Source organism: Brachyistius frenatus, unplaced genomic scaffold, assembly GCF_029030835.1.
Source record: "Brachyistius frenatus isolate BFR_SWC_R1_liver_20210118 unplaced genomic scaffold, ASM2903083v1 Contig_513, whole genome shotgun sequence".
NCBI lineage: Eukaryota > Metazoa > Chordata > Actinopteri > Embiotocidae > Brachyistius > Brachyistius frenatus.
The window spans coordinates 43,595-61,463 of NW_027211112.1; the positions used below are offsets into that span (position 1 = coordinate 43,595).

At 41.8% G+C, this 17,869-nt stretch overlaps 1 protein-coding gene across 3 annotated transcripts; it reads left to right on the top strand.

Annotated features, from left to right (window-relative positions):
* The first annotated feature begins 1,194 nt into the window (after positions 1 to 1,194).
* LOC138614514 (uncharacterized) lies at positions 1,195 to 17,448 on the top strand. 3 transcript variants are annotated; one of them, XM_069688009.1, is made up of 27 exons: positions 1,195 to 1,228; positions 2,655 to 2,719; positions 2,801 to 2,872; positions 4,654 to 4,689; positions 5,057 to 5,119; positions 5,454 to 5,513; positions 5,829 to 5,891; positions 6,104 to 6,145; positions 6,584 to 6,613; positions 6,776 to 6,832; positions 6,988 to 7,035; positions 9,198 to 9,242; positions 9,536 to 9,580; positions 12,813 to 12,848; positions 13,041 to 13,082; positions 13,759 to 13,869; positions 13,999 to 14,025; positions 14,181 to 14,219; positions 14,333 to 14,398; positions 15,056 to 15,097; positions 15,183 to 15,215; positions 15,307 to 15,369; positions 15,882 to 15,947; positions 16,039 to 16,074; positions 16,230 to 16,265; positions 16,669 to 16,713; positions 17,066 to 17,448. In XM_069688009.1, the coding sequence occupies exons 1-27, from the start codon at positions 1,218 to 1,220 to the stop codon at positions 17,098 to 17,100; spliced, it is 1,314 nt and encodes a 437-aa protein (XP_069544110.1). In that variant the 5' UTR covers positions 1,195 to 1,217; the 3' UTR covers positions 17,101 to 17,448. The 3 variants fall into 3 exon arrangements, with proteins under 3 accessions (XP_069544110.1, XP_069544111.1, XP_069544112.1); XM_069688010.1 differs by having other exon boundaries at positions 13,044 to 13,082; XM_069688011.1 differs by lacking the exon at positions 6,776 to 6,832.
* Positions 17,449 to 17,869: the final 421 nt, after the last annotated feature.

Genomic DNA, 17,869 nt, shown 5'->3' on the forward strand with positions numbered 1-17,869 from the left:
TACTTGCAGCTCACCTGGTGGGATAACGGAGGACACGTCACAGGAGGACAGACAGGAGGAAAGACAGGAGGACAGACAGGAGGACACGTCACGGGAGGACAGACAGGAGGACACGTCAAAGGAGGACAGACAGGGAGAGAGACAGGAGGACAGACAGGAAGACGTCACAGGACGACAAACAGGGGGACAGACAGGGGGACAGATAGGAGGACAGACAAGGGGACAGAGAGGAGGACAGGGTTAGCATCACTAACAACAAACAAAAAGTGAAACACATGATTAGAAATAAAACATTTTCAGAAATTACAGATAATTGATCAAAGTTCCCTGAAATAACAAACAACCAGTACATCCTCTCCTGCCCCAGTGCATGATGGGGTGCCCTGCAGCATGGATATACACACTGAAAAACTTTAAAGTAACAGTAGTATCTATTCAATGTTGGGGAAAGCAGTAAATGCAGTATTCATAGTATTTGTACTTACTGTTAGCAGTGTTTGTAGTACATGTAGTTTTTATTAGCAGTAGTGTTTGTAGTATTTGTATCTTTTATTAGTAGTAGTGTTTGTAGTATTTGTAGATTTTGTGGTTTTCTTAGCAGTAGTGTTTGTAGTACTGAGGTTTTCTTTGCAGTAGTGTTTGTAGTACTGAGGTTTTCTTAGCAGCAGGGTTGTAGTACTTGAGGTTTTATTTGCGGTAGTGTTTGTAGTACTTGAGGTTTTCTTTGCAGTAGTGTTGTAGTACTGAGGTTTTCTTTGCAGTAGTATTGTAGTACTGAAGTTTTCTTTGCAGTAGTGTTGTAGTACTGAGGTTTTCTATGCAGTAGTGTTGTAGTACTGAGGTTTTCTTTGCAGTAGTGTTGTAGTACTGAGGTTTTCTTAGCAGTAGTGTTTGTGGTACTTGAGGTTTTCTTTGCAGTAGTGTTGTAGTACTGAGGTTTTCTATGCAGTAGTGTTGTAGTACTGAGGTTTTCTTTGCAGTAGGGTTTGCAGTATTTGAGGTTTTCTTTGCAGTAGTGTTGTAGTACTGAGGTTTTCTTTGCAGTAGGGGTTGTAGTACTTGAGGTTTTCTTTGCAGTAGTGTTGTAGTACTGAGGTTTTCTTTGCAGTAGTGTTGTAGCCCCGCCCCTCCTTCTCTCTGCATAAATATGCGAGCTTGAAGGAGCTGCAGCTCTTCAGCGTTGCTTTAGTTCAACAGAAAACCTCTCAGACAGCAGCATGCTGCCACCGTGAGTACTGCTCTTTACACTACTAACTGTACTGCAAATACTGCTGCTCATACTGCTGATTATACTGCCAATACCAATAACTATACTCCAAATACTAATAACTGTATTGTAAATACTACTATTCTGCAAATACTAATAACTATAATGCAAATACTACTATACTGCAAATACTAATAACTATCCTGCAAATACTGCAAATACTAATAACTATACTGCAAATACTAATACTGCAAATACTACTATACTGTAAATACTAATAACTATACTGCAAATACTAATAACTGTAATGTAAATACTACTATACTGCAAATACTAATAATTATACTGCAAATACTTATAACTGGACTGCAAATACTACTATACTGCAAATATTAATAACTATACTGCAAATACTAATAACTAAACTGCAAATACTAATAACTACACTGCAGATTCTACTATACTGTAAATACTAATATCTATACTGTATATATTAATAACTGTACTGCAAATACTAGTGTACTGTAAATACTAATAACTGTACTGCAAATACTAATACCTATAATCTTAATTGTTTTTAAATGTCCTTTTCTTTTGTCGTCTGTTTTGATGCTTTAATGGTTTTATGTGAAGCACTTTCAATTACTTTGTTGTTGAAATGTGATGTACAAATAAACTTGCCTGGCCTTACCTATAAAGCAAATACTAATAACTATACTTCAAATACTAATAACTATACTGTGAAATATAATAACTATAAGAGAAATACTCATAACTTTAGTGCAATTAATGATGCTTATAGTGCAATTATTTCTGATTATAATGTAATACCAATTATACTACAAATTCTACTCATTATACTGCAAATTCTACTCATTATACTGCAAATACTCCTAATTACGCAGTAAATACAACTAACAATACAGCCAATACTGCTGCTTATACTGCAGATATGACAGTTTATTCTGCAATTACTGCTGATTATACTACAAATTATACTTGTTATACTGCTGAATATACCACTGTTTATATTGTTAATACTGATAATCAGTACCACTGTTGTAGTACTGAGCATTACGTTATGTATTTAAAATATATTTGTTGTCATAACTTTGCTTGATCCTGATTCGACACAGATTATTTGATAGATTTATTGACTAATATTTATTAACAGGTTGTCTTTCAGATCCGATCACCCTTAATGTTTACTGTTTGAACAAACCAATTAGTATTCAGTGTTCTTCATCCATGTGCTGACAGCTGTTTGACAGATACAAGTTTTACCTTTCTGCTAGGGGATTATTGAATACATAGATTTTGTGTTTGATGACAGACAATTCTGGTTTTAATTTTCTTGGTCTGGTATGAAATGATTGGAGGAAACTGTTGACTGGTGATCAGTATTTATCCGATCTGATTAATGCACAAATCTGCTCTGTCACAACAGAAACCTATTGATAGTGTCGATGGTGGTCTTTCTGGTGACAACGGTTTCTACGGCTCCTCTGGAGGGTAAAAATAAACTTTTCATTCAAACTGATTAGAGTTTTGTATTTTTCGCGTGGAGATGAGAGTTTCTGTTGTGTCTTCTAGAGAAGGAGCAGGAGGAGGTGGAGGTGGAAGCCCCAGAGGAGGGGGAGGGGGAGCTGTCCGAGGAGGAGGAGGGTAGGCCTGTGTGTGTGAGACCTACTTTTATTTTGAAAAAGTAGATTCCTGTTAAAGTACCCGTTAAGTTTGATATCAAAGTTTCTCCTGCAGACAAATAATAGTGACTGAGGACTGTAGAGGACATCACCTTGAAGGTTTTTTTGGTTTTCTGACATTTTTAGATCAATTAATCAGTGAATTCATTGATTAATTGAGAAAATAATTGAAAATAATAATGTTCTGCTGCTTCTGACCTCCAGTGGATGGATGAACAAACCATTAACTGTAACTTCAACCCAAAGTAATACTGTGCAGAGTCTAGTGGTGAGGTTAGAGATGTGGTGGTGAGGCTGCTGTAACCATGACAACCACCGATCACTAACCCTGACCACGGGTTGATGCTGTAACCACGACGACCACCGATCACTAACCCTAACCAAGGGTTGATCCTGTTACCATGACGACCACCGATCACTAACCATAACCACAGATTATATCTGTTTCTCCCTCATTAACTGGGTGTTTTTTGTTCCAAAGAAATGTAATGTTTTCATCTTTACTTTGAAGACCAACAAAAAGCAGAACTGATCACCAAAGGTTTTCTTAATTTCATATAAAATGTCTGATAACATTACCTTTGACTGCAACGCCCCCTTGGGACAGTGCTGCTGGTACTGCAGCTGGTCTCTGAGCAATGATGCCATCTTCCAAATAATGTACTTCCCTGAGTACACTTACTTTTGTACTACATATTAGTACTCTGACAAGTTAGTACTCTGACATATTAGTACTCTGACACGGTTAGTACTCTAACAGGTTATTACTGTTACATGTTAGTGCTCTGACACATTAGTACTGTTACATGTTAGTACTTTGATAGATTAGTACTACTACATGTTAGTACTGTTATATGTTAGCACTGTTACATGTCAGTACTGTTACATTTGTGGTACTTGAATGTTGATAGGTTGATGTCTCACACTGTCGTTCTTCACTGGCAGTAAATAACTGTAACACCTGAACATATCACCTGTCAACACTCTACAGCTTTAATTATTTGACACCGAATTCTCCACAGTAAACAAAGTGTGTTGTATGTGTCATAAATATTCAATTTATTATTAAAAAATCAGCCACAGGTCTGACTACACATACAAGGTCGGTCATTAAGTTCAGAGAGTTTTCCACAAAACATGTGGATCAATGACTGTGAATACTTCCTACACTCTGAACTTATTGATCCTCCGTGTGCATCGCTTTGCTGCGTTCAGGAACATTCTGAACTTCTTGATCGACCCTCGTATACAGAAAACCGGACAAAGCAGGAATAAGAAACAGAGTTATAGATGTAGATGTATGTTCATGTGATTTTGTGCATGTATGAGAGAAAGTATGACTTTTGCAGGGATGAGATGAGGAAACAAGGGAAGAAAGGGTGAAATTAAAGTAAGACTGTTTTAAAAACCCTGAATCGTCAGTTATCAAAAAGTTTGTCTGTTGAGATCAGAGATCTCAGCGTCACGTCAAAGTCTCTAAAACACCGGCAGACGATTGGTGTCAGTGCGAGGCCCCGTGATGACACTTTAAACCTTCCACGAGAAGCAGCTCAGATTTATTCACAGAAACTAACCTGGTGGTTTCCTGTCGTCACTGGTCGGTGTGTTACAGGCTTCGATCTGACAATAAACGGTCATAAAAGAATGGATATTAATGATGATAAGAAATCAACAGGTAAATATAAAAGCTGTTAAACGTATCTTTAATTAGAGAAATAAGTGTTGGATGTCTTTTCTTTCCAGATGATGATGACTCCAAGAGTCAGGATAAGATTGAGGGTGAGAGGCTAAAACACACTGTGACCTTTGACCTTTAACTTTACCTCCTAAACCTGCATAAACACAAAGAAATCAAAAGTTTAAACAAAGTTCTTCTTAAAAGTCAGAGGTGATATAACTGAAATCAAGTTATCTCCGTTTTAGCATATTGTGATGTGATCATATGACTGAACTTTATTCTATTTTAATGAGTAGCAGTAAAGAAACCTTCATTTAGACTCTTGTTTAAAGTCCAGAAGACTTTAACCACACTGATCCTTCATGAATGTGGTTTTAATAAATTCTCAGTTTTCATTCATCTGATAGAAACAGAAGTTTCATTCATGGTGAACACCTGATACCCCCCTCCCTTCTCCCCTCCATGCAGGAGCTCTTGGCCTGCAGCAGCAGCAGACCACCATGGTGGCGGCAGCGGTGGCCGGAGGTTCAGGTGAGTCGACCCCGATCAGTTTTCCCTCGTGAACAGTTTGTTTGTTCCTGTTCAGGTTTAATACAGATTTCTGGCTGGTTTTCAAACCAGAAACCTGATCCAGGATCAGGATCAGCCCGGACATTCTGCAGGTGTCAGGTTACTGCAGGTCAGGGGGAGGAGCCACAGCACCACCTGCTGAAACTGATCTGAACTGCAGGAAGAACACTGAAACTGAACTAATGATGATGATGATAGTGATGATGATGATGATGATGATGATGATGATGAAAACTGAGACTCTTTGAAGTGTGAACTTTGTCTTTAATGAGATGAAATGTGTCTTTACCTTCAGCATCCATCGCTCAGGCAGCAGGGGGAGGAGCTCCTGATGGAACAGCTGGAAGCTCTGCAGGTACACAGGATTATTAAACTACAACATGGAGAGCAGCGTCACAGAAGCCAGCAATTGGTTGGTGTTTGGTTGGGGGTTTAAGGTAACTCTTACTTCCTTCTTCATCGGTCAAGTGACCAAACCGACCTGAAATCAAAGGTTCTTGATGCATGCTCAGTAATCCAGCAAGAAAATCACAAAGTTCGATCAGGTCGTGTGAGGGAGACACTTTTCACAAGAGCTGCAGAGTCATGACCCCAGAGGGGGATCGATATCTTATAATCCATTTAACTTTTCTTTAATTAATTAAACACACTCATCAGGTTCTCCTTTCAGGTTCTATGGGTTCTGCAGCAGCTGAAATGTTGGTTCTCTCTGCAGGTCACACGCATCCTGCAGGTAAACAACAACTGATTTAACGGATCATAAACATTTCGAAGAGTGTAAATCACATGTTTCGTCACCTCCTTATGTTAAGTAACTTCCCATATTAACTGGACAGACTGTTCACCTGTAGTGAGTCTCTTGTATTTGTCATTTTGTATTTGTGTTTATTGATGTAACAATAATAATACAATTAATTAATAATATTAATAAATCTGTGTTTTCAGGAGCTGAACTACCTGCAGCTTCATCTCAAGCAGAAACAAACGGTAAAACATGGGAAACATTACTTCACTCAGTCCCTTCTGTCCAGGTGATTCAGCAGCAGCTGTTTGGTCCACTCAGCTTAATGTGGCCCTCTGATTGTTCAACAGCAGAGAAACGAATCTTTTTAACATCATGTTAAAATCTGTACGGAAACGGCAGAATGAACAGAAACCTTTGAGATTCTTCTCGGATCAAATTTCTCAGACAGAAAATGGAAACAGAGACGAACTGCCAGCAGACGACTTCCATCTCAGAGCTTTCGACCACATCGCCAGGCTTTCTTCAGCTATGTGCTCAGCTGTTATCATGTAAACTGAGTCACACTTTGGTGATGGTGCTTCCCTTCATGACTTTGACTGAGGGAACCAAGAAATAGGAATCACTTAGTGATCAGGCAGAAAAGAAAAGATGAATATTTCAACGTGTGTTTGTGTTCGCAGGTTCTGACGGAGTCGACTCCGAGTCCAACGGTGAATATCTTAATAATCACTATCAATGCAGGCTGATCAATACAGGCTGATCAATACAGGCTGATCAATAACTCAGACACACACACAGGTGGTGTCTCATGACACGCAGAAAAAAGACATAAATGTGTCAATAAAGTTGATTATTGATTGTTGTTTGTTCAGGTAACGGACAAAAGCTCTTGAATGGAAGAGGAGGGGGCGGAGCCGACAGTCAGACAGGTGCGTCTGACTGTGTGTGTGTGTGTGTGTGTGTGTGTGTGTGTGTGTGTGTGTGTGTGTGTGTGTGTGTGTGTGTGTGTGTGTGTGTGTGTGTGTGTGTGTGTGTGTGTGTGTGTGTGTGTGTGTGTTTACCGCTTTCTTTCTCGCTCTTCCAGATGTTTTGGGATCGCTTGGGGGCGGGGTTTCTCATCTGGATTATACAGGTGAGTGTCCAGGTGTCTGTGTATCTGTGTGTCGTCATTTCTTCTGCTGTCTGTATCGTGTAGGTTCCTCTTCGACAGATATGATTATTGAATACTGATAATTGATCCTTTCCTGGGTCGACCCGGGTCTCCTACCAGCTGGACGGGTCCCTCTAGTGGAAGGAGTGCAGGAGGATCCTGATCAGAACCGGAACCACCTCACCTGAAGGAGCAGCGGTTCTCCTCGGACCTCCTGACCCTGTCTCTGAGACTGAGTCCTGCAGAGGAAATTCATCTCACCTGCTTGTATCGAAAGTCCCGTTCTTTCAGTGACGACCCAAAGATCAGAACCCTCGGTGAGGGTCCGAACGTAGACTGACCGGTTCATCAGCTCTTCTTCACCGGAACGGTCCAGTACAACACATTCTTTAATCCACCTGTCAGTCTCCCACTCCATCATCACTGTGAACAAGACCCAACATACTGAACCTTCGCTTTAGGAACTCCATCCCAACCTGAAGGAACGTTCCACCATGTTCTACCAGAGAACCAGAACCTCAGAGTCCGAGGTCCTGGTTCTCATCCCATCCACTACACAGTTGGCTGCAAACCAGCCAACAACATGATGAAGGTCACATGAAGTCCACAAAATCACATCATCTGCAAAACACAATGAATCAATCTTGAGACCACAAACCAGACATCCTACTCAGTCCACGAAGATTTCAAACCGGATCGGTGACGATGGGTGAGGATGGGAGAGGCCACACCCACCGGACACGTGTCTGACTTATTGCTGAGAATACAAACTCTATGGTTGTACGTGGATCCAACCATGACCTCTAAAGGCCAACCACGACCCCTAAAGGTCAACCAGGATCCCTAAAGGCCAACCATGACCCCTAAAGACCGACCACGACCCTTACAGGCTGACCATGACCCCTAAAGGCCAACCATGACCCCTAAAGACCAACCACGACCCCTACAGGCCGACCAGGACCCCTAAAAGCCAACCATGACCCCTAAAGACCGATCACGACCCCTGTAGGCCGACCATGACCCCTACAGGCCAACCATGACCCTTAAAGACCGACCACAACCCCTACAAGCCGACCAGGACCCCTAAAAGCCAACCATGACCCCTAAAGACCGACCACGACCCCTGTAGGCCGACCATGACCCCTTAAAACTGACCAGGACCCCTAAAGGCCGACCATGACCCCTAAAGACCGACCATGATCCCTAAAGGCCGACCACGACCCCTACAGGCCGACCAGGACCCCTAAAAGCCAACCATGACCCCTAAAGACCGATCACGACCCCTGTAGGCCGACCAGGACCCCTAAAGACCGATCACGACCCCTAAAGGCCAACCAGGACCCCTAAAGACCGACCACGACCCCTGTAGGCCGACCATGAAACCACAGTAACCCAACAAAGTTGAAGGGTTGGTCCACTGCTCCATGGCCAGAACCGAATCTTTGAGCAGTGAAATCCTGACAGTTCGAGGATACCCTCCGTTCCCGCTTTTCACTTCAGGAGGACTGTGGGCCAGCTGGAACCGCAAAGGCCTTCTTCACCTTGACGACTTGTCTCACCTCCCGTTTTCCCCAGCGGGTCATGGGTTGCCATGGCAACAAGCACCAACAGGCTTTGGACCACAGCTTTTAGCCCCCATGTCTACAGTGGAGGTCTTGAACGTGGTCCACTCTAATTCCATGTCCCTGACCCCTGGGATGCTGTAGGAGCGCCTCCAGAGATCTCCAGGACATACCTGACTAACCGCTCCACTGGTCCCCTGGTCCACTGGTCCACTGATCCACTGGTCCTCTGGTTCCCTGGTTCCCTGGTCCACTGGCCCGCTGGTCCACTGGTCCCCTAGCCCGCTGGTCCCCTAGTCCGCTGGTCCCCTGGTCCCCTGGTCCACTGGTCCTCTGGCCCACTGGTCCCCTAGCCCACTGGTACCCTGGCCCACTGGTCCACCGGTCTAGGAATAATGTGGGAAAAAAGGCTGAAAACACAAAATCCTTAAAGTGTTTTTAAAAGAGGAGTCCACTGGTTTTCATTTCTGTCTTCTTCTTCTTCTTCTTCTTCTTCTTCTTCTTCTTCTTCTTCTTCTTCTTCTTCTTCTTCTTCTTCGTCTTCGTCTTCGTCTTCGTCTTCATCTTTTTCTTCTTCTTCAGGAATCATTGACCCGTCCAGCCACGACTTCCTGCTCGGCCTGATGGGTAAGTTTTATCTGATGACAGAGTTGTAATTCATTTTGAAGCTGCAGTGACGTCAGATCCATATTTTTCTAAACAAACTCTGAAGCACTTTTATATGAATATACAGCTGCTCCACTGAGAATTTGAATTATTTCTGTAATTCTACCAAACTGCTGCAACTTTGATTCAGAGATAAATACCACCTGTGCAGGTGTTCAAGCTGAACAAACACAAAGACGCTGTGTCAAAGGTCAGAGGAAGTTATTTATTTCACTTTAATGTTTGTTTGTTTGTTTGTTTGTTTATGTTTTCAGGTGGGAGTGATCCTTTCAACCCAGATGGGCATGTCAACATCCCAGGTTTGATATCAGATCTTATTAGGTTTAGATCAGGACAGGTGTAGATCAGAAAAACCTCCAACAGAGGGAAGAAAAACTCCCTTTAACAGGAGGAAACCTCCGACAGAACCAGGATCAGAGGTGGGCGGAGCATCTGTTAACAGAACCAGGCTCAGAGGTGGGCGGAGCATCTGTTAACAGAACCAGGATCAGAGGTGGGCAGAGCATCTGTTAACAGAACCAGGCTCAGAGGTGGGCGGAGCATCTGCCTCGACTGGTTGGGGTGAGAGGAGAGCAGAGAGAGAAAAGGACAGCATAGAGATAGAAGAGAAGAACTGTTGGTGGAGACGACAAGCGCAGAGCAGAGACATGCAGCTCCATGACGGGACATCTGGAAAAGAAAGAACAGAAACTACGTGAGCGAAGGAACTGAATGGAGACAACAGATAATAAGAAGAAACTATGGGAGAGAAAAAGATGGTGAGGTATGAGTCAGTTAAAGAGTAGGAGGAAAGAAAAGAAGCTCAGCATGTAACGAGGTCCTCCAGCAGCCTCGGCCTATAGCAGCATAACTAAGGGTTGGTTCAGGTCTACCTGAGCCAGCCCTAACTATAGGCTTTATCAAAAAGGAACGTTTTGAGTCTAATCTTAAAGCTAGAGAGGGTTTCTGCCCCTCCAACACAAACTGGGAGCTGGTTCCACAGGGGAGGAGCCTGAACACTGAAGCTCCGCCTCCCATTCTACTTCTGGAAACTCTAGGAACCACAAGTGGACCAGCGTACTGAGAGAGAAGTGCTCTGCTAGGATTATATGGTTCTATAAGATCTCTAAGATATGATGGAGCCTGGTCATGTAGAGCTTTGTAAGTCATCAAGAGAATTTTAAATTCTATTCTTGATTTCACAGGAAGCCAGTGAAGAGAAGCTAAAATTGGAGAAATATGATCTCTCTTGCTAAATCCCATCAGTACTCTTGCTGCAGCATTTTGGATCAGCTGCAGGTTTTTAATTAGTAATTTGGACATCCTAACAACAAGGAATTACAATAATCTAATCTAGAAGTAACAAACGCAGGAATGAGTTTTTCTACGTCACGCTGAGGAAGGATTTTCCTGATTTTATTAAAATTACGTAGATGAAAGAAGGCAGTTCTGGAGATTTGCTTTATATGGTGTCTAAAGGACAAATCCTCATCAAAGATGACTCCAAGGTTCCTCAGAGTGGTGCTGGAGGCCAAGACGACATCATCCAGAGGAACTAAGAGATCAGAGAATGAGTTTCTGAGGTGTTTAGGACCAAGTACAATAACTTCTGTTTTGTCTGAATTTAGAAGCAGGAAGTTTTTGGTCATCCAGGCCTTTATGTCTTTTAGACAGGCTTCAAGTTTTACTAACTGATTAGTTTCATCTGGTTTTATAGAAAGATATAGCTGAGTGTCATCTGCATACCAATGGAAGTTGATGCAGTGCTTCCTGATGACATCTCCTAATGGAAGCATGTACAAAGTAAAAAGTATTGGGCCTAACACTGAGCCTTGTGGAACTCCATAACTAACTCTTGTTTGTCTGGAAGATTCATTGTTGACACGGACAAACTGGAATCTGTCTGATAAGTAGGATTTGAACCAGTCTAATGCAGTTCCTTTAATCCTCGTAACATCTTCTAATCTCTGTAAGAAGATCGTATGATCAATCGTATCAAAAGCAGCACTGAGGTCCAGAAGAACAAGTACAGAGACGGGTCCATTAACTGAGGCTAATAAAAGGTTGTTAATAACTTTCACCAGAGCTGTTCCTGTGCTATGATGAACTCTAAAGACTGAACATCTTCAAACAGATCATTCCTTTGTAAATGGTCCAAAAGTTGATTCACAACAATGTTTTCAAGGATTTTAGAAATAAACATCAGGTTGTAAATTGGTCTGTAGTTTCCTAAAACAGCTGATCAAGAGTCGGCTTTTTAAGTGAAGGTTTAATTACAGCCACTTTAAAAGCCTGCGGTACATAGCTGGTTACAATAGATAGGTTGATCTGATCTAATATGAAAGTATTAATTAAAGGGAAGACTTCCTTAAAAAGTTTAGTTGGGATGAGAGCTAACAGACAGCTAGAGGATCCAGATGAAGAAATAATTCTAGTTAACTCAGAGAGCTAAACAGGAGAGAAATGTTCCAAGTTTACATCTGGTCCTACAGTTGCTTTCAGGGCTGCTGTGCTTAACATCACATCAGTGATGGTGGCAGGAAGGGTCGGCCCGATTCTCTCCCTGATAGTAAGAATTTTATTAGTAAAGAAGTTAATGAAGTCATTACTGCTGAGAGCTGAAGGAATAGAGGACTCAACAGAACTGGGACTCTTTGTCAGCCTGCGACAGTGCTGAAAAGAAACCTGGGGTTGTTCTTGTTGTCCTCTGTTCATGATGAATAATATAAAGTTCTGGCCTTACGAAGAGCTTTCTTATATAATATTGGACTATCCTTCCAGGCAGGTGAAATTATTCTAAATTAGTGGAACTCCATTTCCTTTCCATCTTTCTAGTCGCTGCCTAGCAGAGCGTAGTTCTGAGTTGTACCATGGAGACAACTTCCTCTGGTTCATGACTCTCTTCTTCAGAGGGGTGACATCATCTAGAGTTGTAGCAGAGATACTGCAGTGTTTTCTACCAGATGATCCACTTGTGTGGGACTAAGATCAACGTAGATGTCTTCCACTGCTTTAACACACGGCATCGAAGAGGATAAACATGTAACTGCTTCCTTAAACTTGGCCACGACATCATCTGACAGACATCTACTGTAGTGGGATTTATTCCCACATGCTGTGTAGTCCATTATTGTAACTTCAGATGTTAATAAGAAGTGGTCCGACAAAACAGGGATTTGAGGAAATCCTATTACATTTTCAGTTTCCATCTCATACGACAGAACCAGAGGAAGGGTGTGGTTACCACGGTGACGGGGTTTATTTACATTCTGAGAAAAGCCAATAGAATCTAATAATGAGCTGAAAGTAGAACTGAGGCTGTCGTTGTCCACGTCAACATGAATGTTAAAGTCTCCCACTATCATCACTTTATCTGAACTCAGCACTAAATCTGATCAAAAGTCAGAATTCAGTTAGAAACTCTGAATAAGGACCAGGAAGAGACCGAGACAGGTGTAAATCGGTTCAGGTGTAGATCCGTTCAGGTGTAGATCAACACAACACCACGGCTGATAAATTGTCTTGTTGATTTTCATGTCTTTTTTCTGACAGATCACATGACTCCACCCACTCATCTGGACTCTCCAGGTATAATATCATTTATCATTTATCAGAAGTACTAATGATCATCTTTCACATTGATCAGATTTATTATTGATCAGATTTATTATTGATCAGATTTATCATAGATCAGAATTATTATTGATTGGCTGTATTATTGATCAGCTGTAATCAGATTTGTTTGTTTGTTTGTTTCAATGATCTCTTCGGGCGTGACAGCAGCTCCATCTGCAGATCAGAGCAGTCTGGACTCACCTGCAGGTACTGACTCCGCCCTCACAGGTGTCAGGTGTTTAAGGATCAATAGTCAAACGTAGCTCAAACTTTGTTGAACTTAATTGAATTATTGAGTTTTCAGTGACTCTCCTACTTTAATTTTGGGTGGTGGATCAGCCGGAGGGATGCTCTGTTGTGATTGGTTGTTACAGAATTTGAACCTTTCCGCATAAATGTAAAAACTTCAAAACAAAATGCGACTCACCCAACATCCTCCTCAGCCGTGACATTTTTCAACGTCTTTAGACTCAGAATGAATATTGTATCCCAACAATGTCCATCTGAAGTTTCTGCTTTTGTTCCCGACGTTGCAGCAAAAATAAATCACGGCATCGTGATTCTTGATTTGTATCAGCATATTAATTATTAAATGTATTTATTATAAATATTATTATCAAATGTTGACCGCTGTTACACTAATGAACAACATTAAACACATGAAACCGGTCATGTTTTTAATCAGAGGTGGAGAATCACTTATTTAGGCTCAGGGGTTAACCCTGCAAGGCAGACTGAGATCCTGGACACAAGAAGAAGCTCCGCCCACTCTGGTCAATGACCAATAGAAAAAACACAGACACGAAGGCAGAGGGGGAGGAACACCTCCGGCTGATCCAATCTAGCACCAACCAGTAATATTTTCTGCTTCCTGGTGATAAAGATGCAGGTCATCACTCCAACATCAACCAATCAGGTCCAGACCACACCTCTCTTGATGCAGGACCCGACCAATCACTGTTAAGTTCTGTCTCAGGCTCCTCCCACTCTGCAGGTAAAGGAAAGAGTTTTACTCTGAAAATCACATTTACCTGCAGTGTTTATTTAAGGTAACAACTATCTATTGTGTGTTAACACATAACCAACATCATCATCAATCTATACATTCTATATTTTATTGTAGATGGAGCCGACTCACCTGATGCGAACGGTAACACCTGTATCTTTATTTATTTTTCCTTTTCTGGTCAGTTAGAAGCATACTGCTCTGAAAGTTGTTGTTCATCAGTCCTGTAAATATTTATATATTTACATATATCAACTTATCAAGTGTTTCTGACACCAAATCCACTTTGTCCTGTTTAGGGAACGGTCGACAGACTCTGTTGATGGACACGAACAGAGGTAAACCTTCACCTGTTGTACACAGAACACACCTGGACACACCTGGTCTCAGGATTTCACGTTAATTGTCGTTGACCAGGTTGCCTCTGATTTCTCTGCTTCTGTTTCTGCAGCCGTGACAGATCGACTGGTTTCCTTCAGTGATCTTCAGACTCAGAACCTCCAGACCGAGCTCACAGGTACAGTCTGATACCTTGATTATCACCTGATTATCATCCATCCTCATCCATTAAGTAGTAATTTCACTGTGATTCTTGTGAACACTCTAAACCCTGCACAGTCTAAACCCCACCCACTAATATTTGGGAACCAGTTGCAGGAAAACAGTCAGTGACATCGCTAACCAGTCTTCACTGTTCTTTTAACGCTCGTCCAAACCAGGTCGGTCCGGTTTGGTCAACGCTGAATGAAACTTGGAGAAAACTGTTTTACTAAACAACGTGCAGATTGACGTAAAGAGTCTACGACAAAAGTTCCATGAGTCACGGAGTTGTTCACGATAAACTTCTGGTTCCTTCTATGACAGATTGGGCGGAGTCCGAGCAGTTTTAGTTCTACTGACTTAATTTCATTTGTTCAAGATTGGTGAAAAATGTCAACAAAAAATGAAAACAACTCCATTTTGAATCGTTCCTGTGGGTCCAAGAATCACCACGTTTACTCAGTTTGTACGAAAACAATACAAATGAAACCAACACAAACAGTCATTCACAATGATGTCACACGATATACGTGGATTTGATGCATGTCGTCCTAAAGCTGTCAATAATACACAGGGAAGTGTTACCTGCAGTATACCACTGAGTAAGTAAATGTGATGATGATGATGTCACCAGGTGGAGCAGAGTCGGTGACCGGTCTTCAGATCGACCTCACAGGTGAGTCCAACCGACAGATCAATAAATCAATGAATTGATAATCAGTTTCTCACTGATTGAACTGACTGTGTCCTTATTGATCCAGCTTCAGGTCTTGGACTAGGCCGTGATGTCACAGGTAGAGCTTGTTGCTATGACAACCACAGCTCAACACCCAACAATAGCAGATTGTTTCAACTTACTTCCTGTCACATGATCATTTGTTACAGAGTCTTCGCCCATCATCCTTCACACAGACACTGTAGACGGACTCACACACACACTGAACTCAGGTACACTTGTCTGTCTGTTAACCTGTCTGTCTGTTCACCTGTCTGTCTGCTCACCTGTCTGTCTGTTCACCTGTCTGTCTGTTCACCTGTCTGTCTGCTCACCTGTCTGTCTGCTCACCTGCCTGCCTGTTAACCTGTCTGTCTGCTCACCTGTCTGTCTGTTCACCTGTCTGTCTGCTGACCTGCCTGCCTGTTAACCTGTCTGTCTGTTTACCTGTCTGTCTGCTCACCTGTCTGTCTGCCCACCTGTCTGTCTGCTCACCTGTCTGTCTGCTCACCTGCCTGCCTGTTAACCTGTCTGTCTGTTCACCTGTCTGTCTGCCCACCTGCCTGCCTGTTAACCTGTCTGTCTGTTCACCTGTCTGTCTGCTCACCTGCCTGCCTGTTAACCTGTCTGTCTGTTCGTTCACCTGCCTGCCTGTTCACCTGTCTGTTTGACTGCCCACCTGTCTGTCTATATACTGTATCTGTTTGTCTGACATGCTTCCTGCTGTCTTTATTTCTTTATTTAGTTCCAGGTATTTACTCCCACACAGACCTGGTTACTGTGACAACAGACTCCACAGGGACAGATACAGGTAAGGCCTGCACTCCAGTATGGCTGACCATGAAGCAGCAGACAGGTCAAAGGTCAAAGGTCAGGCATTGTAAACTGTCCCTGTGTTTTAGTTCCAGCAGATCCAACAGGAACGCCACTTGACTCCAGTAAGTAACATTTGTTTTCACAGAAGAACAGTTTCAGTCCAGTGTTCTTCTTCTGCTGTAGAAATGTGAGTTTGTGTGTGTGTGTGTGTGCTTCTGTGTGTGTTAATACACACTAAATACGCACGGAGTATGTTTTAATATGTGTTTGTTCACAGGTCATCCAGCTGTGACGGATCACACACAGATGGCTGGTAAGTTTTACAGATGTTCACAACAAGAGTAGATTTCATCTGAAACCAGTTCAAAAAACTAGTCTGAAACCAGTTCAAAAAAACTAGTCTGAAACCAGTTCAAAAAAACTAGTCTGAAACCAGTTCAAAAAACTAGTCTGAAACCAGTTCAAAAAAACTAGTCTGAAACCAGTTCAAAAAAACTAGGAGTCTGAAATAAGTTCTGGTTTGGGCTGGTAGATCTGGTTCTGGTTCTGGTTTGGGCTGGTAGATCTGGTTCTGGTTTGGGCTGGTAGATCTGGTTCTGGTTCTGGGTTCTGGTTGAAGGATGATTTATAGGATGTTGGTTAAGGAGGTTTGTGTCTGAGATCAGGTGCTGAAGGCTTGTTCTTTCGCTTTTCTTGGTTCTGCTTGTTCTCTGCAGGTTCAATCACTGAACAGTACAACCCATCTGGTCAGGGTCCTGAAGGTTCGTAACACTCTGACCTTTGACCTCTGCAATAGAACATTAAAGTACATTACAATGTTAAAGTAATGAATGTCAGTAAAAGTAATCACTTACTGTCATTGCTGTTTTTCAGTTGTTTCTGTATTTTCAGTTTTTTCTGTATTTATTTATTTTTCTATTTATTTTTTCTGTATTTTTTTTTTCTGTATTTTCTGTCAAACTGAATTTCACATCGTCACAGATCGACATGAAAACAGTTTCTGTAAAACAGACAAACAAATATTCCCGACTCAAGATGAAGCTCCGACTTTTAATGTAAAACTCGATCGATAAAAGGAACATGAGAATTAAACGTCTTTGTTTTGTGTTTCAGGTGCAGAAAATGTGGAACTGGAGGATACCTGCTGACTTCCACATCAAGCCACGAGTTCGATTCCTGCGCTACAGATTCCAGTGCACCGCCCAATCAGCATGGCCCAGGAAATCTGATCCCTCCCACTAGCTATAGGCTCCGCCCACTGAACAGCAGCAGCTCATTGGTGTTTTTTAAATATTTAAAAATGTTGTTTATAGACATTTATTTTGTTTTAGAGAATCGCTGAGAAGGGAACTGAATACAAAATAAAGTTTCAGCCGAATCTCAACTGTTTGGTGATTCTGTTTTGACCTGATGACATCATACAGGATGTGACATCATCTTCATTGTAAAATGTGATTTTAAACTTTCTACAATAAATGTTTTTGTTTATTTTGAACATCAAACAGAGAACTTGTCTTTTATCCAAACTTGATCATCGACAGGAAGTCACAGATTAATTGTATGTCAATTTTATTATCACCATGACATCATCATCCCCTCTGTATCTAAATGATAGGATCAGCTGTGTTCAAAACATTTGAGTTTTGCAGTCACAATATTTTAACATTTTCTCTGATCTTTGACCCCAAAATAAAAACAAAATAAAATGCTGAATCACAGAACCAAATTCATGAAAAAAAGCAACTGTCTGTCCTTCTACATTTAGTCATACATGTAACACGACAATTTATGTGTGTACCAGTGTAACTGAACAACGAACCTGGTATCACAGCTGTCTGTGATCAGTGATGAACTGAACTCTGGATTCACACCTGGACAGGTAACGACAAGGAGACAGAAAATTGATGTTGACAGATG

What these genes read in the sequence shown, in the direction of transcription:
- LOC138614514 (XM_069688009.1), top strand. An exon ending in TTCTCATCTGGATTATACAG is followed by an intron (nt 7,036 to 9,197) that starts GTGAGTGTCCAG and finishes CTTCTTCTTCAG; the next exon opens with GAATCATTGACCCGTCCAGC. An exon ending in CACACACACACTGAACTCAG is followed by an intron (nt 15,370 to 15,881) that starts GTACACTTGTCT and finishes TTCTTTATTTAG; the next exon opens with TTCCAGGTATTTACTCCCAC.